General features: G+C 39.0%; 2 protein-coding genes across 2 annotated transcripts in view; both read left to right on the top strand.

Moving 5' to 3' along the window:
• The first annotated feature begins 1,268 nt into the window (after positions 1–1,268).
• Positions 1,269–2,446, top strand: LOC128280467 (uncharacterized). Its single transcript, XM_053018616.1, has 4 exons — positions 1,269–1,401; positions 1,769–1,811; positions 2,047–2,176; positions 2,252–2,446. Exons 1-4 carry the CDS (start codon positions 1,269–1,271, stop codon positions 2,444–2,446), a joined length of 501 nt encoding a protein of 166 aa, XP_052874576.1.
• Positions 2,447–2,574: 128 nt separating this feature from the next.
• LOC128280461 (uncharacterized) overlaps positions 2,575–25,059 on the top strand; it is a 43,416-nt gene continuing 20,931 nt past the window's right edge. The window contains exon 1 of the mRNA XM_053018612.1: positions 2,575–2,860. Coding sequence (XP_052874572.1) covers positions 2,575–2,860 — 286 coding nt within the window. The remainder of the gene's footprint in view (positions 2,861–25,059) is intronic.

Below are 25,059 nucleotides of genomic sequence, written 5' to 3'. Positions count from 1 at the left end.
CTACTAGAGCCTGCCTTAGATGTGAGTCTACTGAGCATCGTGTTAATGACTATTCATTGAGGACTAATCAGATGCAAGCTCTGGCTACTAAGAATGAATAGCTGCCGATGGTAGGTCAGCAGCCACCTAGGGGCCGAGGTCAGGCTAGGGGTGGTAATGGCATGGGCCAAGGACAGAGAGCCCTGAGTAGAGGTACTGGACCGACTGAGGCAAGGCAGACTGAACTGGTATATGCTGCTTGCTTCCGTGAGGATTGAGATGCTCTAGACATCATCACAGGTACGTTCTTAATTTTTAATGTACCTTACTATGTATTGATAGATATAGGCTCTACACACTCTTACGTAGCTAGTGTAGGTGTTTAAGACCTTGGGGTTACCGTTTTAGAGCATTTCTAGTGAGATAATAGTGGTGAGTCTGTTGGGGTAGTCTATTGGGGTTAACAAACTGTATAGAGACATACCGTTAGAGGTCCAAGGGACTGTATTTCTGGCTGATTTGATAGAGCTTCCATTTGGGGAGTTCGATTTGATTTTGGGAATGGACTGGCTGGTTAAACATCGAGTGAGTATGGATTGCACTAGAAAGAGAATTATTCTGAGAACTGAGGATGATATCGAAGTAGTTGTAATTGGGGAATGGCGAGATTATCTGACCAATGTGATATTTGCATTAGTGGCAGAAAAGTTAGTAAAGAAGGGTTGTGAGGCGTATTTGGCGTATATCAGTGTTGATGATTCTAGGGACTCTTCGGTTAAGGATATCCAAGTAGTGAGGAACTTTCCAGATGTTTTCCCAAAGGAACTACCGAGATTACCTCTGAATCGTGAGGTAAAATTTGGGATTGAGTTGTTTCCGGGCACAACTCCGGTGTCTATTGCCCCTTATCGAATGGCACCGAAAGAGCTGACAGAACTTAAGGCTCAGATTCAGGAGCTGTTAGATCGTGGGTTTATTCGTCCGAGTGTGTCTTTATGGGGAACACATGTTCTGTTCATAAAGAAGAAAGATGGTACGATGAGGATGTTTATCGACTACTGTCAGTTGAACAAGTTGACGATTAAGAATAAGTACCTACTTCTGAGAATAGACGACTTGTTTGATTAGTTCAAAGGGGTTCAGTGTTCTTTAAAATCAATCTGCAGTCAGGTTACCATCAGTCGAGGGTGAAGGAGATCGATGTGAATAAGACATCATTTAAGACTTGTTATGGACATTACGAGTTCCTAGTTATGCCCTTTGGGTTGACTAATGCACCAACGGCATTCATGGACTTGATGAACTGCATGTTCCAGCCCTACTTGGATCAGTTTGTGGTGGTATCTATCGATGACATCTTGGTGTATTCTAAGTCTGAAGATGAGCACGATGAGCATTTGAGAGTGGTTCTACAGATTTTTCGTGAGAAATAGTTGTATGCGAAGTTCAGCAAGTATGAGTTCTGGCTTCGTGAAGTGACATTTCTGGGACACGTAGTTTCTGTAGAGGGGATTCGAGTGGATCCTCGTAAGATTGAGGCTGTGTTGGATTGGAAACAACCGAAGAATGTGTCAGAAATCCATAGTTTTCTAGGGCTGGCAAGATATTATTGACTATTCGTAGAGGGGTTTTCTTTGATTGCTACTCTGATGACTAAGTTACTGTGCAAGGGAATTCCTTTCGTGTGGACTGATGCACAGTAAGAGAGCTTTGAGAAGCTCAAGACCGTGTTAACTCAGGCACCTATTCTGATTTAGCTTGAACCCGGTAAGGACTTTGTGGTATACAGTGATGCGTCCCATGTGGGTCTGGTTGTGTGCTGATGCAAGAAGGTAAGGTTGTTGCATATACATCTCGACAGCTCAAGATTCACGAGGTGAATTATCTAACGCATGATTAGGAATTAGCTACAGTGATCTTTGCGCTTAAGATCTGGAGGCATTATCTGTACGGTGAGAAGTGTACCATCTACACTGATCACAAAAACCTCAAGTATCTCCTCACCCAGAAGGAGTTAAACCTTAGGCAGCATCGATGGGTTCAACTGCTTAAGGATTATGACTGCAGTATTGAGTACCATCCGGGTTGGGCCAATGTGGTGGCCGATGAGTTAAGTCGTAGGTCTATGACCGATCTGAGAGCGATGTTCGCTCGATTAAGTCTTTTTGACGATGGGGGTCTGTTGGCAGAACTTCAAGTTAAACCGACCTGGATCTATTAGATCAGGGATAAGCAGATGGGGGATAAGTCTTTGGAGTTGCATTTTTGTTAGGTAGAGAACGGTGTTACGATTGATTTTGGGATTAACAGTGAAGGGGTATTGTGTTTTCGCGGTCGGATTTGTGTATCGAATGATGAAGGTTTGAGACTGTCGGTTTTGAAGGAGGCGCATAGTAGCCTTTATGCTATACATCCCGGTGGGAACAAGATATATCGAGATCTACAAGAGTTGTACTGGTGGCCATGATTGAAATGTGAGGTTACCAAATTTGTTGCTCGTTGTTTGACTTGTCAGCAGGTAAAGGCTGAGCATCAGTTACCTTTGGGTTTGCTGCAGTCGATTAAGATACCGATGTGGAAATGAGAATGAGTACGATGGACTTCCTTAGTGGGTTGCCCCTAACACCCACTAAGAAGAATTCTGTTTGGGTCGTCGTGGACCGATTGACCAAGACTGGACATTTCATTCTTGTGAAGACAGACTTCTCCTTACAGAAGTTGGTCAAACTGTACATTTCTGATATAGTGAGGCTACATGGGGTACCTGTCTCGATCATTTCTGATAGGGATCCTCGTTTTATGTCTCAGTTCTGGGGAAAACTTCATGAGGCTCTGGGTTTGAGGTTAGACCTCAGTACTACTTTCCACCCTCAGACAGATGGTCAGTCAGAGAGGGTGATTCAGATATTGGAGGACATGTTGAGGGGCTATATTATCAACTTCCAAGGAAGTTGGGAGGAGTACTTACCTTCAGCAGAGTTTGCTTACAATAATAGCTATCAGTCTAGTTTATGGATGGCACCTTATGTAACACCCCGAACCCGAGACCGTTGCCGGTGTCGGACACGAGGGGTTAACAAGCCAAAACCACTTATAGCACCGTCCAACTTGACATTCCCAGGCAAGATGGAAAACTGCGTCACTGTTGCCTTAAAAAGCATATCTCGAGTTACAAAACTCAGAAACTGATTCCGTAAATTTTCTCTGAATTTAGACTCATATATACATCCCTGGATTTATTTCTAGAATTTTTGGTTGGGCCAATTGGTACAGTTTATTAGTTAAAGTCACCCATGTTACAGGGGTCGACTACACTGACCTTCGCACGTTACAACTTCAATATCTCTCTGTACAGGGTTTCAATACTGATGCCGTTTATTTATAATGAAACTAGACTCAAAAAGGAATCTTCACATATAAGGCATGACTTCTAATTCATTCTGGATAATTTATGGAAAATTTTCAAAGTCGCGACAGGGGACCCAGAAACCGTTCTGGCACTGTCTCACGAGAACTTTAATATCTCTCGGTATACTGATCATATGATCGTTTCGTTACTTTCATATGAAAATAGACTCGTCAAGGTTCGATCACATAATTTATTCACTATTTAAAACCATTCCTAAAAATTTTGGTTATTTTCCCCATCCACGTCACTGCAGCTGGCAGCATCTGTTTTTAAGGTAGGCTTTACCTATATTGTAGTTCCCATGGATCAACTATAGTCTAGTCATACTTAGGTCCACATATAATCATATTTAGCCATTCCAATGGCTGATCATGTGACCAACACTCCCATTCCAATCCATAATCACATCATGAAACCATATATAATTACAAACCACAAATGGTCTAATTCCATACTCCACTATTACGAACCATTTTCGCATGGCCGTACACATATACAACACAAGTACTTAAAACAACCGAGGGTAGTCCTATACATGCCATATCCGAACTCAACTAAAGGAGTACCAAAAGGGCTTTGATAGTGTGGTTGACTTCAACTTCTATGATCCCGAATCCGATCGCTAACGAGCAAAATCTATAAACAGAGAAACAAAGAAACGGAGTAAGCAATTTATGCTTAGTAAGTTTGAGCCATAATATACACACAACCAAAGCATAGCATTCAAGTAGCTAAACAATAATTCATATGCACAATTTCTCAAAGACATGCTTACTTCACAATCCCAACTCTTATTTTCATACACAAACAACGGCTTAGTTAAGGCCGATAGCTCGTTTATCATTGGAGCGAATATTCATACGACTTACTCATAGTGTGCAAAGCACACACAAACATACCTTGTTGGGAATTTCACAAGTGCATTAACTGAAAATTTTCCAGCAGCTTATAAATTTCGAATCACATACCTTCGAGTTTAACCGATATAGCTACTGTTCAAACGCCTTCGGGACATAGCCCGTTATGGTAACCCACACAAATGCCTTCGGGACTTAACCCGGATATCACAACTCGCACAATTGCCTTCGGCTTAGCCCGATATCATAGCTTGCACAATTGTCTTGGGCTTAGCCGGATATCACACCGCACAATGGCCTTCGGCTTAGCCCGGATATCACTCGAACATTCATGCACATCTTTGTTTCATTTTCACAACAAAACTTTTATGCACAATTCACTTAACAAAATATCATTTCAGCTCAATGGCCATATACAAGGCGAATTTCGATTGCTCATTACTTCATTCAATCGAATCAAAATCTAAGTTTCGATACTCAAAACTTACCTCGGATGTTGTCGAACGATTCCGATGGCTATTCGACTACTTTTTCCTTCCCTTTATCGGATTTGGTCCCCCTTTGCTCTTGAGCTTAATTTAACAAATAATTGATTCAATCATTTGAGTATCAACAAGAAGAACTCAAGGCACTTAGCCCACATATATTCACTAGACATTAAAGTCACATAAGCACGGAATTCATGAATCGACTCAACATACAAAGCCTTCAACATGCTTACTCATGGCCGAACAACACAACCTCTTAGGTACTCATTCATGGCCGATTATGCATGTTGATGTTGAGGCCAATTACATGTTTAACACCACACATGAATGGCACACATTTTACTAGCTAATGCTTTACATATTGTAGCTCAATACTTATAATATAGCATCAAGCACTCATATGGCCGATTATACTTAGTCATTCTTGCACCAAATCAACAATAAATTCCAAGATTTTCACATCATATGTGTACTAGGCCGAATGTACTTGCAATTTCACAACCATTCTTCAACATTTTCTTCTTTAAACAAACATATTTATCACTTACTTCATAACCAAAACATCATGTGCAAACATATACACACATATAGGTGCAAGGTCAATCTCAAGGGTTCATACCCATCCAAACACAAATTTTACCAATCAAGTAACAAGCATAAATCATGCTCATGAATGCACCATGGTCGAATACATCACAACCATACCCTTTTAACTTTGGTCATGGTTAAACAAAGAATTCAATGTCCTACTCAAGAATACTAAAAGAAATTTCAAGAGTAGTCAATCCTTCATTACATGCATCATCAACAAGCTTCACATTTAGCATGCAATGGCTTTAACACAATATCAACCTTGGCCAAACACCATTTTCATGGCATAACAAGGATTTGAACCATGGCTAACATGCACATCAAGTTAGCAACCAAAACAAACATGAATCTCATGACACAACCTCAAACATACCTTAATCTTGATGCAAGTATGACCAAATCTCCTTCTAGTTCTCTTCCAAGCCAAGCATGAAGCAAAACTCCTATCTTCTCCCTTAGTATTTTCGCCAAGAAGGAAAGAACAAGGATGAACAATTTTTTCTTGTTTTTCTTTCACATACACAAGAATGGGGGGAATGCCACACTCACACACATTTTTTTTCTTCTCTTCCCACAACTTAATTATTAAATCATTTCCCTCATCATCCATTAACAAAACATGTTTCAACATGTTTTCTTTGCCCATAACCCTTGTCATGGCCGCCACTAAGCTTCCTTTTGGGGAAATTTGACATGCAAATCCTTATTTTTGCATGCATGATTAACTAGTCATCACACATTTCCCCATCATACTTTCAAAGTTTACTACTAGGTCCTTTCTAGTGAAATTCACCTTTATAACACTAAATCGAATCATCAAAATGCCACACACAAATTAACACATATCATAGGCATCAAAATAAATTTTAAATTATTTTTATGCCTCGATTTTGTGGTCCCGAAACCACATCCCGACTAGGGTCAATTTTGGGCTGTCACAACTCTCCCCCACTTAAGAAATTTTCGTCCCCGAAAATCTTACCGGTAAATAGGTTTGGGTAACGCTCTTTCATAGAGCTCTTGGGTTCCCAAGTAGCTTCTTCCATCCCGTGTTTGAGCCATAACACTTTCACTAGCGGAACCCGCTTGTTTCGCAACTCTTTCACTTCACGTGATAGGATACGAACCGGTTCTTCCTCATAACTCATATCGGATTGAATTTCAACCTCTGATAAACTAATTACGTGCGACGGATCAGATCTATAGCGTCAAAGCATCGAAACATGAAAGACATCGTGAATCTTTTCAAGTTCAGGGGGCAAAAATCAAACGATATGCAACTGGACCGACTCGCTCGGATATCTCATATGGCCCAATGAACCTCGGGCTCAACTTGCCCTTACTACCGAATCGAGTATCTTTTTCCAAGGCGAAACCTTGAGAAACACTTTATCTCCCACGATGCTCGATGTCTTTACACTTCGGATCCGCGTCGACTTCTCGACGATCGGAGGCTATCTTCAGATTTTCACGGATCACTATCACTTTCTGCTCAAAGATCTTTAATCAAGTCCACCCGAAAATTTTGCTTTCACCGAGCTCCGTCCAACACAATGGTGTACGGCATTTACGCCCGTACAAGGCCTCGTAAGGTGCCATCTTAATACTTGATTGAAAACTATTGTTGTAAGCAAATTCAATCAAAGGCAAATACTGCTCCATGAACCATCGAACTCGAGGATGCAACATCTTAACATATCCTCAAGTATCTCGAATCATCCGCTCGGATTGACCATCGGTTTGGGGGTGAAAGGCGGTCTGAAATGCAACTTCATTCCAGAGCCTCTCGCAACTTCTTCCAAAATCGCGAGGTAAATCTCGAATCTCTATCCGACACGATGGAAATAGGCACCCCGTGTAATCTCACAATTCGAGAAACGTACAATTCGGCTAGTTTGTCCATTGAAAAATCCGTATGTACGGGGACAAAGTGAGCCGACTTAGTCAATCTATCTACAACGACCCAAATCGCATCTTTCTTACTCGCTGACAATGGCAGTTCGGATACAAAGTCCATTGTGACTCGATCCCATTTCCACTCGGGTATCGTGATCGGCTGAAGTAATCCTGAAGGCACTTGATGTTCCGCTTTCACTTGTTGACATATTAAACACCTCGAACGACGCCGGAGATGTCTCGTTTCATACCATGCCACCAAAACCGATGTTTCAAATCATTGTACATTTTCAGACTCCGGGTGGATTGCCATTCGGCTACAATGGGCTTCTTTCAAATTATCGAAATATGTTCAATTCTTTGGAACACAGACGATTTCTCAACCTCAAACAATCGTCATCATCGATTTGAAACTCCGATTCCTTGTTCTGAACACACTCACTTCGTTTTGCAACCAGCTCATCGTCGACTTTCTGAGCTTCACGAATTTGACGTATCAATAATAGTTTGGCTTTCAATTCAGCTACTAACACATTGTCGGATCGAACGGACAAGTGCACGTTCATCGCTCGTAAAGCTAATAATGATTTACGACTCAAGGCATCCGCAACCACATTCGCCTTTCCCGGGTGATAGTCAAAGACGAGCTCATAATCCTTTAACGGCTTGAGCCAACGCCTTTATCGCAGATTTAAGTCTCTTTGAGTCATCAAATATTTGAGACTTTTATGATCCGAATACATGGCACTTCTCACCAAATAAGTAATGTCGCCATATCTTTAAGGCGAATACGATGGCGACCAATTCGAGACCATGGGTGGGATAATTTTTCTCATGTGGCTTTAATTGCCTCGACGATAGGCCACAACTCGACCTTCTTGCATCAATACGTAACCTAACCCAAGTAGGGAGGCGTCACTATAGATGACAAACTCTTTGCCGATTCGGGTTGCACTAGAATTGGGGCTTCACCAAATAAGTTTTCATTGATCGAAACTTTTCGACATTTCTCCGTCCATTCGAACTTAACATCCTTTTGGAGTAGCCGTCATTGGCGTGGCTATCGTTGAGAAACCTTTTACAAATCGTCGGTAATAACCTAAGCCCCAAAAAGTCTCGAACCTCAAGAATATTTCTCGAGGCTTCCTATTAAGTATGGCTGAAATTTTGTTCAGTCGACTCGAATACCCGATTTAGATACCACATGTCCCAAGAAGCTAACCTCTCTTAACCAAAACTCACACTTGCTGAACTTAGCATATAATTGCTTATCCCATAAGATTCGCAAGACTAACCTCGGTGTTCAAGATGTTCGGCCTCATTTCTTGAATAGACCAAGATGTCATCAATGAACACGACTACGAACCAATCCAAACATGGTCCAAGATCCGATTCATCAAATCCATAAATACCGCAGGGCATTAGTAAGCCCAAACAAAGATCACTAGGAACTCTTAGTGACCATATCTCGCTCAAGGCCGTTTTGGGTACGTCCGAATCTCGAATTCATGAATCGAGAATAGCCCGATCTCAAATCTATTTTCGAGAACACCGAGGTTCTTCGTTGATCGAACAAATCATCGATACGCAGTAATGGATATTTGTTCTTTATCGTCGCTTTATTAAGTGACGATAGTCGATGCACGACCTCATGGTTCCATCCTTCTTTTCACAACAACACCGGTGCACTCCATGGTGAAAAACTCGGCAGCAAAACCTTTATCCACCAATTCTTGCAACCGAGCTTTCAACTCCTTTAATTCCGTTGGTGCCACACGATACGGAGCTATCGAATTGGAATGGTACCAGTACCAATTCGATGCCAAACTCTATTTCCGAACAGTGGTAAACCCGCAATTCTTCAAGGAAAACATCCGGTATTCACAAACCACTGGCACAGATTCGGGTTTCTTTTCTAACTCCTTGTCATCTAGAACATACGCAAGGTATGCTTCGCACCCCTTTCATACGTATTTCTGGGACAACATTGCTGATATTACAGTTGGCAACCCTTTTAAGTCCGTAGACTCAACCTAAATTATCTCGTTATTCGTACACCTCAGATCAATGGTCTTGCTTTTTCAATTTACAACCACATCGTGCATGGTCAACCAATCCAAACCAAGAATAACGTCAATTCGCTTAATAGAAAAAGCATCAAGTCCGCGGGAAAACAAGAACCTCGAAATACTAGGGGACTTTTCTTACACACTTTGTTGACAAGCACGTAATGACCCAAGGGTTTGACACCAATTACAAACTCAAGAGACTCAATGGGCAAGGTCTTCTTGGATGCTAAGGTTTCAGATATATAAGAATGAGTAGGACCGTGGTCAATCAAAGCAATCACATTAGTGTAAAGGAGAGTAAGAGTACCAGTAATAACATCCGGCGAGGAAGCATCCTCACGTGCGCGTATGGCATAAGTCTTAGCAGAGCACGAGCCTCGGATCGATGGTAGCATCTCTAGATCCTCTCGACCGCCACTAGCATTGCCCATATTTCTAGGTGGCCTACCTCGAGTTGTGGTAGCACCGGGTTCCCACTTTGATTTACGTTTTGTTCAGATAAACTCGGGCAATCCTTAATGGAATGATCGATGATCCGCACTTGTAACAGAGCGGTCACGGAATCTACAACTCCCGAATGCCATTTGCCACAATATTGGCACTCCGCTTACGTCTCGACGATCATTGCCAACATCGGCGATCAAGTGACTCGCGTGCCCATAGGGGGTCGATCGCGGTCTCGTCTAGAAAAGCCCGAAATGTCTCTAGACCGCCTAAGCCATCTCTAAATTTCTTTGATGATCGGGAAGGGCTTCCCAAGACCTCTTCTTAAACTCCTACTTCACTTTTCTTTTCTCCATATCGAGCTCCTCGGCTTTGTACGCCGCTCGACAAGAGCCACAAACTCTCAATTTCCAAAATGCCAACATACGACTTATATCATCATCCGCCTATCTTCAAGCATTTACACATCACGACTTCAAGAAATGCACTAGCGCAGCACTGGCTAAGCCTCACAAATTTTCGTTCAGTGAGTCAGTAGAATCGACATGGAACCTTGCTTAAGATCAAGGAATTCCTTTCGTTTCGATTCATAAATCTCGATGATATACTTCTTTGAACTCGGTTAGAAAGAACTCCCAAGTTACTTGCTCTCTAGGCACAATGAAGTCGAGTACTCCACCCATAGTAGGCGTAATCGCAGTAGCAAGGAGATGGTACACTTTAAGCACTCATCGGTGTACAAGATAGCTCATCGAGCACCGGATAGTGTTGTCCAACCAAATTCAGCTTGCTCGGCATCGTCGCTATCCGTAGCTTTGAATTCAAGGGCCCCATGTTTACGAATTACATCATTGGGGCTTACTTGACCTTATTTGGTCGATTCGGAGGTATTGTAGGTGCGGGGTTGCATTAGTCGGGAATGGAGGTTGTGGAACAGTAGTGTTAGTTCGAATGTATTGGTTAAACCAATCATTCATCACACTATAAAAGGCTTGCTTAGCCTCATCATTCGGATTGTTGGCAATAGGTTGAGAGTCCACCGGCGCTGTCCTTGCGCGGAGCAGCGCCACACTCTCCACATCATCAGCTATTGCTCGGTTGGGATCGGATCCATTGCTATAAACAAACACAAACTCAAATTGTCAGAAATCACCACACTATCAATTTATCACTTAATGGCACGTATAGCTAGACCCCAAACATATCACGGTAGTCCTAGGATCGACTAAATCGTGGCTCTGATACCAATAAAATTGTAACACCCCGAACCCGAGACCGTTGCCGGTGTCGGACACGAGGGGTTAACAAGCCAAAACCACTTATAGCACCGACCAACTTGACATTCCTAGGCAAGCTGGAAAACTGCATCACTGTTGCCTTAAAAAGCATATCTCGAGTTACAAAACTCGGAAACTGATTCCATAAATTTTCCATGAATTTAGACTCATATATCCATCCCTGGATTTATTTCTAGAATTTTTGGTTGGGCCAATTGGTACAGTTTATTAGTTAAAGTCACCCATGTTACAGGGGTAGACTACACTGACCTTCGCGCGTTACAACTTGAATATCTCTCTGTACAGGGTTTCAATACTGATTCCGTTTATTTCTAATGAAACTAGACTCAAAAAGGAATCTTCACATATAAGGCATGACTTCTAATTCATTCTGGATAATTTATGGAAAATTTTCAAAGTCGCGACAGGGGACCCAGAAACCGTTCTGGCCCTGTCTCACAAGAACTTTAATATCTCTCGGTATACTGATCATATGATCGTTTCGTTACCTTCATATGAAAATAGACTCGTCAAGGTTCGATCACATAATTTATTCACTATTTAACACCATTTCTACAAATTTTGGTGATTTTCCCCATCCACGTCACTGCAGCTGGCAGCATCTGTTTTTAAGGTAGGCTTTACCTATATTGTAGTTCCCATGGATCAACTATAGTCTAGTCATACTTAGGTCCACATATGATCATATTTAGCCATTCCAATGGCTGATCATGTGACCAACACTCCCATTCCAATCCATAATCACATCATGAAACCATATATAATTACAAACCACAAATGGTCTAATTCCATACTCCACTATTACGAACCATTTTCGCATGGCCGCATACATATACAACACAAGTACTTAAAAACAACCGAGGGTAGTCCTATACATGCCATATCCGAACTCAACTAAAGGAGTACCAAAAAGGGGCTTTGATAGTGTGGTTGACTTCAACTTCTATGATCCCGAATCCGATCGCTAACGAGCAAAATCTATAAACAGAGAAACAAAGAAACGGAGTAAGCAATTTATGCTTAGTAAGTTTGAGCCATAATATACACACAACCAAAGCATAGCATTCAAGTAGCTAAACAATAATTCATATGCACAATTTCTCAAAGACATGCTTACTTCACAATCCCAACTCTTATTTTCATACACAAACAACGGCTTAGTTAAGGCCGATAGCTCGCTTATCATTGGAGCGAATATTCATACGCACTTACTCATAGTGTGCAAAGCACACACAAAACATACCTTGTTGGGAATTTCACAAGTGCATTAACTGAAAATTTTCCAGCAGCTTATAAATTTCGAATCACATACCTTCGAGTTTAACCGGATATAGCTACTGCTCAAACGCCTTCGGGACATAGCCCGTTATGGTAACCCGCACAAATGCCTTTGGGACTTAACCGGATATCACAACTCGCACAATTGCCTTCGGCTTAGCCCGATATCATAGCTCGCACAATTGCCTTCGGCTTAGCCCGATATCACAATCGCACAATGGCCTTCGGCTTAGCCCGATATCACTCGAACATTCATGCACATCTTTGTTTCATTTTCACAACAAAACTTTTATGCACAATTCACTTAACAAAATATCATTTCGCTCAATGGCCATATACAAGGCGAAATTTCGATTGCTTATTACTTCATTCAATCGAATCAAAATCTAAGTTTCGATACTCGAAAACTTACCTCGGATGTTGTCGAACGATTCCGATGGCTATTCGACTACTTTTTCCTTCCCTTTATCGGATTTGGTCCCCCTTTGCTCTTGAGCTTAATTTAACAAATAATTTGATTCAATCATTTGAGTATCGAAAAGAAGAACTCAAGGCACTTAGCCCACATATATTCACTAGACATTAAAGTCACATAAGTACGGAATTCATGAATCGACTCAACATACAAAGCCTTCAACATGCTTACTCATGGCCGAACAACACAACCTCTTAGGTACTCATTCATGGCCGATTATGCATGTTGATGTTGAGGCCAATTACATGTTTAACACCACACATGAATGGCACACATTTTACTAGCTAATGCTTTACATGTTGTAGCTCAATACTTATAATATAGCATCAAGCACTCATATGGCCGATTATACTTAGTCATTCTTGCACCAAATCAACAATAAATTCCAAGATTTTCACATCATATGTGTACTAGGCCGAATGTACTTGCAATTTCACAACCATTCTTCAACATTTTCTTCTTTAAACAAACATATTTATCACTTACTTCATAACCAAAACATCATGTGCAAACATATACACACATATAGGTGCAAGGTCAATCTCAAGGGTTCATACCCATCCAAACACAAATTTTACCAATCAAGTAACAAGCATAAATCATGCTCATGAATGCACCATGGCGAATACATCACAACCATACCCTTTTAACTTTGGTCATGGTTAAACAAAGAATTCAATGTCCTACTCAAGAATACTAAAAGAAATTTCAAGAGTAGTCAATCCTTCATTACATGCATCATCAACAAGCTTCACATTTAGCATGCAATGGCTTTAACACAATATCAACCTTGGCCAAACACCATTTTCATGGCATAACAAGGATTTGAACCATGGCTAACATGCACATCAAGTTAGCAACCAAAACAAACATGAATCTCATGACACAACCTCAAACATACCTTAATCTTGATGCAAGTATGACCAAATCTCATTCTAGTTCTCTTCCAAGCCAAGCATGAAGCAAAACTCCTATCTTCTCCCTTAGTATTTTCGCCAAGAAGGAAAGAACAAGGATGACCAATTTTTTCTTGTTTTTCTTTCACATACACGGCAATGGGGGGAATGCCACACTCACACACATTTTTTTCTCTCTCTTCCCACAACTTAATTATTAAATCATTTCCCTCATCATCCATTAACAAAACATGTTTCAACATGTTTTCTTTGCCCATAACCCTTGTCATGGCCGCCACTAAGCTTCCTTTTGGGGAAATTTGACATGCAAATCCTTATTTTTGCATGCATGATTAACTAGTCATCACACATTTCCCCATCATACTTTCAAAGTTTACTACTAGGTCCTTTCTAGTGAAATTCACCTTTATAACACTAAATCGAATCATCAAAAATGCCACACACAAATTAACACATATCATAGGCATCAAAATAAATTTTAAATTATTTTTATGCCTCGATTTTGTGGTCCCGAAACCACATCCCGACTAGGGTCAATTTTGGGCTGTCACACCTTACGAGGCGCTGTATGGTCGTAAGTGTCACACTCCTTTATATTGGACTGAGTTGGGTGAGCGACGAGTTCTAGGTCTGGAGTTGGTATCAAAAATTGAGGATAAAGCTCGCTTGATTCGAGATCGTCTGAAAGCTGCTTCTGAGAGACAGAAGTCCTATGCTGATTTGAAGATAAAGGACATCGAGTATTCTGTGGGGGACACGGGTTTCCTTAAATTCTCGCTATGGAAGAAAGTTCTGAGGTTCGGTCGCTAGGGCAAGCTAAGCCCTTGGTTTATTGGGCCTTACCGGATTCTGAAGCCAGTGCGGCCAGTCGTATATCAGTTGGAGCTACCTCCAGAGTTAGACTGTAACACTCCTAACCCATATCCGTTGTCGGAATAAGATTATGAGGTATTACTTGACTGAACAAAACTTCTATAAGGTCAAAGATACTTACCAGACATAAATTATCAACAATGCAAACATGTCTCATTGATTTTCCATAAGAGCTCTTATAAATTTCCAAAATGACTCACTATCAAAACATAACCGAATATCTAATAACAAATTAACTACTGTCAAGTTATAACTAAAACATTTCACCACATTAGTTCAATTATAAGGCTTCTCTAAACAAAATGAGCAAGCCATCTTCGCATGGCTATAATGTATACAAAGTCGAAATATCATTCTACCTATAGTCTATCCTATACATGCCTTAAACCATGATGATATACAATCTTCTCAACTCACATAATGACTCGATAGTATGATGATATCTCCGGCCATTCCAACTCGAGCTAAAGTATAAACCTATAAGAAATGGAAAAGAGAACACGGAGTAAGCTTCAATGCTTAGTAAGTTTTAAGCAATGCAAACAATTAATTTACTTATAGATCGATTATTTCAAATTTTCAAGAAATCATTCCTAGATAATTGCCATTTTGGCCAAGTATCCATGAACATAATGCATATTTAGCAAATTCACCTCACTTGAATCTGAACTCAATTAAAACCAAATATTAAAATCACAAATAAGATCATAAGAACTCGAAAAGCATCTCATTAACAAGTTTTAACCATGTTTGCAACAAAATCACAAAGTCACTACAAGCTGTCTTCCTGAGCAACAGTCACTAAATTATTCATAACTGGAGATAAGAAACTCCAAATCAAGTGACATTAATTTTCCATAAAAATAGACTCATATATCTTGCATCCATCAAATTTTCAGAATTTTTTGTTTGACCAATCAATACCATATTTTTATTTAAGTTTCCCCTGTTTCACTGTTTGACTATTCTGACCACTCTTCACTACGGATCAATTTTCTCATTATACAGAATTCGAAATATGTTATCATTTATTTAATTTGAAATTATACTCATTAAGGAGTCTAAGAATATAAATTTTATCTTATAACCATTTTTGTACCATTTATAATGAATTTCTGAAAACAGAACAGGGGACCTCGAAGTCATTTTGACTCTATTCCACGCCACTTCAAATATCTCATTATTGGAAATTCTTTTGCTTACATGGTTTCTTTTATAAGAAACTAGACTCATTAAGATTTCGTGACATAATTTATTCAACCTCTAACTCAACTCCCATAATTTATGGTGATTTTCTGAAATCACATTACTGCTGCTGTCCCAAGCAGATTTATTACCCATTCTTTGCATTCATATTATTTAACATGTATATCACCAAATCAATCTCATATAACCTTTCACCATAACCGAATACACACATACATATATGAGATTTTCACATATACTTCTGATTTCGCATTCATGATTCAATTCCGATCAATCTAACATATAAAAGTATATAATACATACCTGACCAACTTAATGTATTGAACATATTCAATGGTAGTTTACTACGAACATTCGAAATCAAAATCTTACTCCAATCATCGGCATTAAGTCTTCTAGGTTTAAAACCCAAATCCAATCACCAACACAAAGCATGCGGGACTTTAAGCCCAGATATAATACCAGCACAAAGCCTGCGAAACTTTAGCCCGGATATAATACCAGCACAAAGCCTGCAGGACTTTAGCCCGAATATAACACCAGCACGAATGCCTTCGGGGCTTAACCCGGATATAACACCAGCACGAATGCCTTCAGGACTTAGCCCGAATATAATTCTCCATTGTCATGCACATATATATATATATATATCATAACACATTAGCATTTCATTTACATTACTTGAACACAAGCACAACATGCTTATCAACCATTCCACTTTCGGCTCAATAGCCACATACAAAGAACATGATTTCGTTTCGCTATCCAACATGATTTCTATAACCATTCGGCTACAAGTCATATGCACAAATTATTTATCCCAATACATAATTCAAGTAGAACCAATAGGTCACAATTTATTTATTATGCTTATATACCATGATTTTATCAAATCATAAGCTAAGTTTCATTACTCAAAGACTTACCTTGGATATTTTGAACAGTTGTGGATAGGCTACTCGATTGCTTTCTCCTTTCCCCTATCTGATTTAGTTCCTCTGTGCTCTTGAGCTTTAAATTTAAACAAATGAATTTGTTTAATTACTTACTCAACTTTAATTCTATAATAGTCACATTTGACAATCATATAATTTCAATGCATATTATGTTTTATAAAATATGCCATGACTCGATTTCATGCTTATTATATCAATAGCTAATTCACATACACAAACAAAGATTCACATAACTTACCATGCTACCTTATACAGGAATTCAACCATATATACAAATATCAACTTATTAAACATTTATCTCATTTCCACTTGCTATTTATCAATAATGCCGCACACACACAAATACATTCATACTCATATGCATGCAACCCATTTTTGATTAATATATATCCCATTCAGCCCTAACTACTCAATTTAACCTTCATATTCAAATTTATAGGTAATGCCGAATGCCCAAACTTAATCAATCTCAAAATTTAGCTTTCATCACTTTAATTAACTACTACTTATTCTTCTAAAACCTCAAATACAAGGTATTTAGCACCTATACACTTATACCGAATTAGCAAGCACATATGATCCTTGGCCAAATGTCATTAAACACAAGTCATCAAAATCTTATTATTTAACATCTTATATATTATTAGATAAATGGATTAATTATACATATATACTACCAAAGCCGAACATAAAAATTTTACCTATGCATAACATTACTCATATTCCAATACTCATATTATTCAAAATCATACTCTAAAAAAAATCATGTACAATGCCGAACACTTAGATGATCAAACATTTAATTTATTCATTTCAAAACACCCCAAACGGCATTTGTTCAAGACATTAAGCAAATCCATGTTCGACTATTACACATATGAGTATTAGCAATTTATATTTTTAACAAGATAAACTTCTTTCATCAACAATTCTTCATCAAAACTTAAAGGCAATAATCAAATTCCTTCCTTATCTACCATAACCGAATGCTCAATTCATCACTCAAAATTAAAAGTTTTGGCATGGGCTAAGTAAGAAACATGATAATTAACTTAAAACAAGCTACAATTTCAAAAATCTAACATAATTTACTAACCCTCCTTATGTTTCAAATGGCCGAATGTCTTGCTCCTCTTTTTCTTTCTTTAAGTTCGGCTAAGAAGAACAAAGATAAGACTTTGTTTTCTTCACCATTATTTCTATTATTATTATTATGATTTTATTCATCTATATTATAAAATATAAAGCCACTTAACTAATAAATAATACATATATTTTATATAAACCATTATCATGGCCGACCACTACTAAAAAAAAAGGATATTTGACATGCAAGTCCATCCTCTTTATTACATGCATTAATAGACCACTTTAAAATTAACCTATCACATTTCAAAATTGTCTCACATAAGTCCTATTTAATAAATTTCACATACAAATGACAAAATTAAAGCATGAAACTTTTCATACATGCATTATCTCATATAATAGACATGAAATTTAACATTTAATTATTTTCATGACTCGGTTTTGTGGTCCCAAAATGTAGCACCCCAAACCCGGCCCAGTCGTTAAGGCTGAATCCGACGTGCCACTTTGAAGTCAAAAACCCGTGTTCCCTTTTTAGTGTTTTAAAAAAAGCCGACTTTTCACAAACTAACCAAGTGAATGGAAGCTGGGCACCAGGTAGGTATCCATAATAGAGGAGGTGAGCCATGAAAGCTGCTTAAGTACCAAGCTCTCCGATTGGATCCAATCCTAGACATGCCCACATCTATTGCCACACTTGGTTATAACAAGTTGAAATTTCTTTGAGTGATTATCTTTGGTAAACCGAATATTCGTGACGTCGTGTTATTTTTAAAAAAAACAAGTATCGTTTTGAAATCACACCCTAAGTCTAGCCCATTTGAATTAGTATCCATCAATTTAAAGTTGTTTTTAATAATATAATCCCAGAAAAATCAAAGAAGAAAATAAAGTTAAAATGGCCTTATTACAACCCAAAAATTAAATAGCAATTAAAAATAACTTAAGAAAACCAGTCTCTTTTTCAAACCCAAAAGTATTCACCATGGCCACTCTGAATCCCTCCTCCCAAGTCACCCACATCAAGGCTCACCTGCAAGGTTAAAGAAGGGTGAGTTTGGGGAAACTCAGTGTAAGGAAAACCTATTCAAAGCCCAAGTCACTCAAGCCCATTGGGCCTAAGCCCATTCAGTAATAGTGGTATCAAGGGCGAGAGCCCTTTTCAGATTACAATAAACCGGGCCTTAGCCTCTTATTCAGATAACAAGATGGCCCATAGGCCCATTTCAAAATACATGCAACATTAGTAAACATATGCAAGCCCATTTGGGAGACTACTCAACCCACCAACCATTACACTCCACCTGCACCAGCCATACACTCCATGTGGGAATAGCTCAACCCACCCACCCAACACTCCACGCTTGTAGCCTTGTTGCTCATTAACGATAGAATTGAGGCAAAGCCTCCAAGACGTGGACAAGCCACTTTCAGTATTTCCTTCGTCATATCCCAAATCCATGCATCGATATAATAACAACATGGCATGCAATAAATAACAACATCAAACATGCATTTAGGTCAATTTAACCCTATGGGTATTTTAATTTATCTCCTAGGGGTAAAACCGAAAATTTTCACTTTTAAAGGTATTTCAGTAATTTATCTATTTTAAGGTTTTTCATGCATATTCCTAACTTTCACGTACTAATGTAATCACTATTGAGGGTTCTTCTGAATTGGGCCCGTTGGCCCATCATTCCGCTTTTGGCCCATTAAGCCCAAAAATATCGAGGGCACGTAAATCATGCACTTTGCGGTCAAACATTACAGCTTACCAAAAACATTAATCGATTTACCTCACGAGCATTCGCACACTCATAAATCTACAAAATACCGGTTTTTGGCATTTCGGCTTTTCGACTTTTGCCGATCTAGACTAAAAAAGAGGGTGTTAGTTACACACCTGTTTGCAACGATATGCTGACAAGATCCACACACGAACCGCCTACAATTGGATTACTAACACGTTAATCTAACTATTCAAATACAAACTATGTATTAACCCCTTACAATATTCGGCCAACCACACCTACAGATCATAGTAAGCTTATAAGAAATCAATAAGCAACTCATTAACAAATTTTTGTCAATGTTTACCACATAATCATAATTTCACTGCAAGTTGTCTTCCGAGCAATAGTCACTAAATTATTTATAACTGAGCTACGAAACTCCAAATCAAGTGCCGTTAATTTTTCCTGAAAATAGACTCATATATCTTCTATCCATAAAATTTTCAGAATTTTTGGTATGGCCAATCAATACCAGATTTTTCTTAAAGTTTCCCATGTTTCACTGTTTGACTAATCTGACCACTCTTCATTACGAATCAAATTTCTCATTGTACAGAATTCAAAATATGTTCTCGTTTACTCCATTTGAAACTAGACTCATTAATATTTAATTACATAATTTATACAGCTATAATTCATCTCCCACAATTTATGGTGATTTTCCAAAGTCACGTTACTGCTGCTGTCCCAAGCAGATTTATTACCAAATTACTCTTTCACACATAACTTGCATGCATGTTATTTAAACATGTATATCACCAATCAATCATCACATATCTATGAGTTTACTTAAGTATAGTCTCCATTTCATCATTTTAAAGCACAACATGTTAGCCAATTTTTTTCCCCTTAGCATCTAAGGCACATGCATGCTCATTTGTTTGGCTCAACTTCACCTATCTTCTATTTTTCATCAAAAGAACATGAAACAACAACCATTTCCTTCATTTTAATTCATGACCAAATTCTCACAACACAACCAAAAACCAAAATATGCTTCAAGAGTTAAGGTAGAATCAAGAAGAACTCATGAACATCAAGATAGAAGCAAACTACCATGAACTTACCTTCAATTTTCTTCCCCAAGTGACCGAACATTCAAGAGCTTTCTCCTCTCCTTTCTCTTCTCTAACTTTAGGCTATGATGAACAAAGATGGACAAAACTTTGTTCTTTTCACCCCTTTTTTTTTAATAAAATTTCATATTTCATCCATTTAATTCTTTAATACAAAAGACATGAAATGCCTATCATGGAACATTTACCTAAACCATTATCATGGAACATTTACCTAACCCATTATCATGGAATATTTACCTAATCCATTATCATGGAACATTTACCTAACCCATTATCAATCTGTACCATGAATTATGGATATCAAGTGCTCATATTGTCTACAACAACATGATGGCTCGCCACTTCATGTAAAATGGGAGGTTTGTCATGCAAATCCTCCTATTTTGCACTCCTATTTATTTGGCCACTACAATTTAGCCTATAGCATTTTCAAACATTTTCATATAGGTTCTATTTCATAATTTCACCCCATTTTTCTTATGGAACAAAAATTAACTAAAATTGCCGGGTTCTATCTTAAGCTTGGGCCTTCTGGAGGCCCACTAACATAATTAAACCTATGCCAACATTCACAGAATTCCCGAAAATTGGGGCGTTACACGAAACCACTTCCCGACTAGGGTCAAATTGGGACTACTACATAGACCGCATACATGATGTGTTCCATGTCTCGATGTTGTGACGTTACCACTCTGATCCGACGCACATTGTGCCCGTGAAGGAGATTGAGGTTAGACCAGATCTAACGTTCGAGAAGGAGCCGGTTCAGATCCTAGACTGCGACGTTAAGGTTCTGCGTAGGAAATCTATACCTCTAGCGAATGTTCTTTGGCAGAATCATAGCACTGAGGAGGCCACTTAGGAGCCGGAGGTTTCAATGAGTCAGCAGTATCCTCACCTCTTCTGATCAGGTAAAATTTCAGGGGAGAAATTTTCTTTTAAGGGGGTAGAGTTTTAACGCACCAAAATTTATGTTTTTGATTCTGCTTGAATATAACAGAAATCTGTATCTGCTTCAGTGATTAAGTGTTCTGGGTATGTGTGAAAGGTCCTAAGTCCAAGCCTTAGCTTGGGAAAAATTTTGGTTTTTATTTGAATAAAGCCTTGTCCTTGATGATTGGGATTATAAGTATTTATTTGTAAAAGCTTATCAGAATAGGCCTACTAGTCTGGTGGTTAAAATGTGTGTTGGAGTGTGGGAGGTCTGGAGTTCGAATCTCTGCACGAGCAAGGGATTTATTTTGCTGCTAATGCCGTGGGAGTGTTTAAGTTAGTTTGGAACACTGAATAGTGGCAACAGATGTGGTTTAGTGGGAGCGAAACAGGGGATTTGAGAGTTACCCAAAATTCTGCTCTCCCTCTCGGCCGAAATTCTCTACAAGTTTCCCCTTCCTCCACATTCTTTTTCTTTCTTTTTCTACCCCAGTCGAAAATCCCCTGTTGCTGTCGATTTTACTCCTTTTAATATTAGTTTTTGGGTATTTTCCATCATCATTGTGTATCTTTGTGTTTGGCGCGAATTCAGTAAGTGTAGGGGTGCGTTTGTTTCTCTTTTACGATTGTGGGGTTCTTAAGAGATTGTTTTCTATTTAGGAGACAATCAAAATTCTGTGGATTGCTAAAACGGTGCTCTAATCAGCAAGCAACTGCCGTTGTTCATTAGAGGTAAGGTCATTGTTAACTTGCGGGAATTGCCTGTCCTTAGTAACTCAGTTTAAGTGACTAAAATTAGGGTTTCAATTGTCAAATATAGGTTCTGAAGTGCTCTAGAGTGATTACGTGTTGAAACCAAACTAGGTGTGTACTCTGTTTGCATAGAAAACGAGATTCGATAAAAGCTAAAAAGAGTTCTATCAATAACACACGAGCGTGTGATTGCCCGTGTAGTAGGCCGCGTGGCAGTACATGGACATGTGGTCGACGAACCAGGCCATGCACGCCTAACACGGGCACAATAGAACAACTGTGTTATGGCTTGTAGGCCGTGTACGAGGCACTGGCTCAGGAAAATGGGTCGTGTGGGAAACACGGGTGTGTTGGCCCACACAGGTGAGCCACATAGGCATGTGGGAATCTGGGCCAGGCCGTGTGATTCACATGGCCAAGGCCAATTTGGACTATGTGGGCCACACGGGCGTGTGGGCCTACACGGACGTGTGAGCCCATTTTTTTAAAATGTACTGCAAGGTTGCACAGGTTGCCCAAGTCGACTATGACTTGTCCTAAGGTCGGTAAGCTTTACTTAGAGCCCTATTCTGTGATGTGATATTGTGATTTATGTGTTAGCATGTTATACCAAGCATGAATATCTAATCTATTCTGAAATAAATGCATGAACTATTATCTGCATTATAGCATGCCACATTGTATGATACACTACATCGGGGTGGGTATGATGAAGTGAAGGAAGTACTAAAGGGCTTCATAAGCCCCCTATCTGGCAGCTAACCTGCATACTTATGATATGTGCTGCATTGCAGTACTTTATGGTGTGTAGGGTTGGATGGGTCGATTTTATCCCCATATATGGTTTGCAGGGATGGGTGGGTCAATTTTATCCCCACAAGGTGTGTTGGGTTGGACGGAGAGTGTGCATGTAACACCCCGAACCCGAGACCGTCGCCGGGGTCGAACACGAGGTGTTAACAGACTTCAACCCACTTATTGAGAGTTTCCAGACAAGCTGCCAATCTGTGTACTAGTCGCTCCAAAATTCATAACTTGAGTTTTACAACTCGAAAATCAGTTTCGCAATTTTTCCCTGAAACTAGACTCATATTTCCATCTACATATTTTTTTCTAGAATTTTTGGTCGAGCCAATTAGTACAGTTTATTAGTTAAAGTCTCCCCTGTTGCAGGGATCGACTACACTGACCTTTGTGCATTACGAATTGGATATCTCCCTGTACAGGGATTCAATACTGATACCGTTTGTTTCTATAGAAACTAGACTCCAAGAGGAATCTACACATATATAGCATGACTCCTAATTATCTCTGGTTAATTTAAAATGATTTTCCAAAGTCGGGACAGGGGATCCAGAAACCGTTCTGGCCCTGTTTCACAAGAACTTTAATATCTGTTAACTTATAACTCATATGACCATTTCGTTTCTTCTATATAAAAGTAGATTCATCAAGGTATATTTACATAATTTATTTACTATTTAATACCATTCCTACTATTTTTAGTGATTTTTCAATCTCACGTTACTGCTGCTGCCAGCACCTGTCACTAAAGCAACTATGCCTATTTCATGATTTCCTTTGATCTAACTAGTGATTCATCATACATGTCACAAATCATGATCATGACTAGCCATACCAGAGGCTAATCATTATCCAACATCTCCCTACTACACTATTGCCATAACATGCATTTTAACACCAAAATAATCAACCATGGCATAAGGCATGGAAATCGAATTACCAAGACTTGTGACTTAACATTTGAGAACTAAATCCAACCGAGCATTTATGCCATTTTCGCATGGCTAAAAGTTTACATACCAAAGTTCAACAAAGCATATTAGCCTATACATGCCAAAATGTTCTCCTAAACCGACTACACAAAAAATACCAAAAGTTGCTAGCGGTGTGATGACTCCAATGACGATCACGAGCACGCAAAAAGGACGAGTCCGAGAAACCTAAAATGGCGACAAGCAAACACCGGGTGAGTATATAACTCAGTAAGCCATAAGCACTATATTGCCGTTCAGTAATAATATACCATAAAAGAAAATAATTAATGCGGGATTAAAATCCTCCATCCGCACCCCAAACAGTACTATAATTCTTTAGGCATTTCGGTTTGGTCACATACCAAGCCCTACTTGATATTTCATACATTACGCCATATGACATTGCATGCATTTACTTTCGAGCATAATCACCACATAGATACATGTTTATATATATATTCTACCATTCCATTCAGCATCATTACTTGGACATTACGACCTTTTAAATTAGTACAAAATAAGTGCTTAATGACTTACCTTATATCGGATGAAATGATTCCCAATCTACTACTCGATTATCTTTGCTTTGCCTTTGCTTGGTTCTCCCTCTTTGATTTCTGATCTAAAATGAATACATTTAGTAGTTTAATTTTCTTGCTGGATTTTTATGTGTATAACTTAATGGTTTTCACCCCATTTCACAACTATCTTTGTTCAAAATATCAAAATCTCAACCAACATTTGTTTAATGCTTCAAGACCGAATGCATGGTCACCATTAAGCTAATCTAGTCTCAAGTATTTTAATCCTAACATACAACATCATGAATCAACTCAACCTTATAAGCCAATATTACTCCTACAACCGATTGTAAGGAGTTAACAAAGAAAATATA

Source organism: Gossypium arboreum, chromosome 1 (genome assembly GCF_025698485.1).
Source record: "Gossypium arboreum isolate Shixiya-1 chromosome 1, ASM2569848v2, whole genome shotgun sequence".
In the NCBI taxonomy this organism is placed as follows: Eukaryota; Viridiplantae; Streptophyta; class Magnoliopsida; order Malvales; family Malvaceae; genus Gossypium; species Gossypium arboreum.
The sequence above is the reverse complement of the archived record's forward strand: the minus strand, read 5'-3'. Positions and strand labels throughout refer to the sequence as shown.

What these genes read in the sequence shown, in the direction of transcription:
- LOC128280467 (XM_053018616.1), top strand. Translation starts at nt 1,269, where the DNA reads ATGGACTTGATGAACTGCATGTTCCAGCCCTACTTGGATCAGTTTGTG. An exon ending in TTGTGTGCTGATGCAAGAAG is followed by an intron (nt 1,812 to 2,046) that starts GTAAGGTTGTTG and finishes TTATGACTGCAG; the next exon opens with TATTGAGTACCATCCGGGTT. An exon ending in GTCTGTTGGCAGAACTTCAA is followed by an intron (nt 2,177 to 2,251) that starts GTTAAACCGACC and finishes CATTTTTGTTAG; the next exon opens with GTAGAGAACGGTGTTACGAT.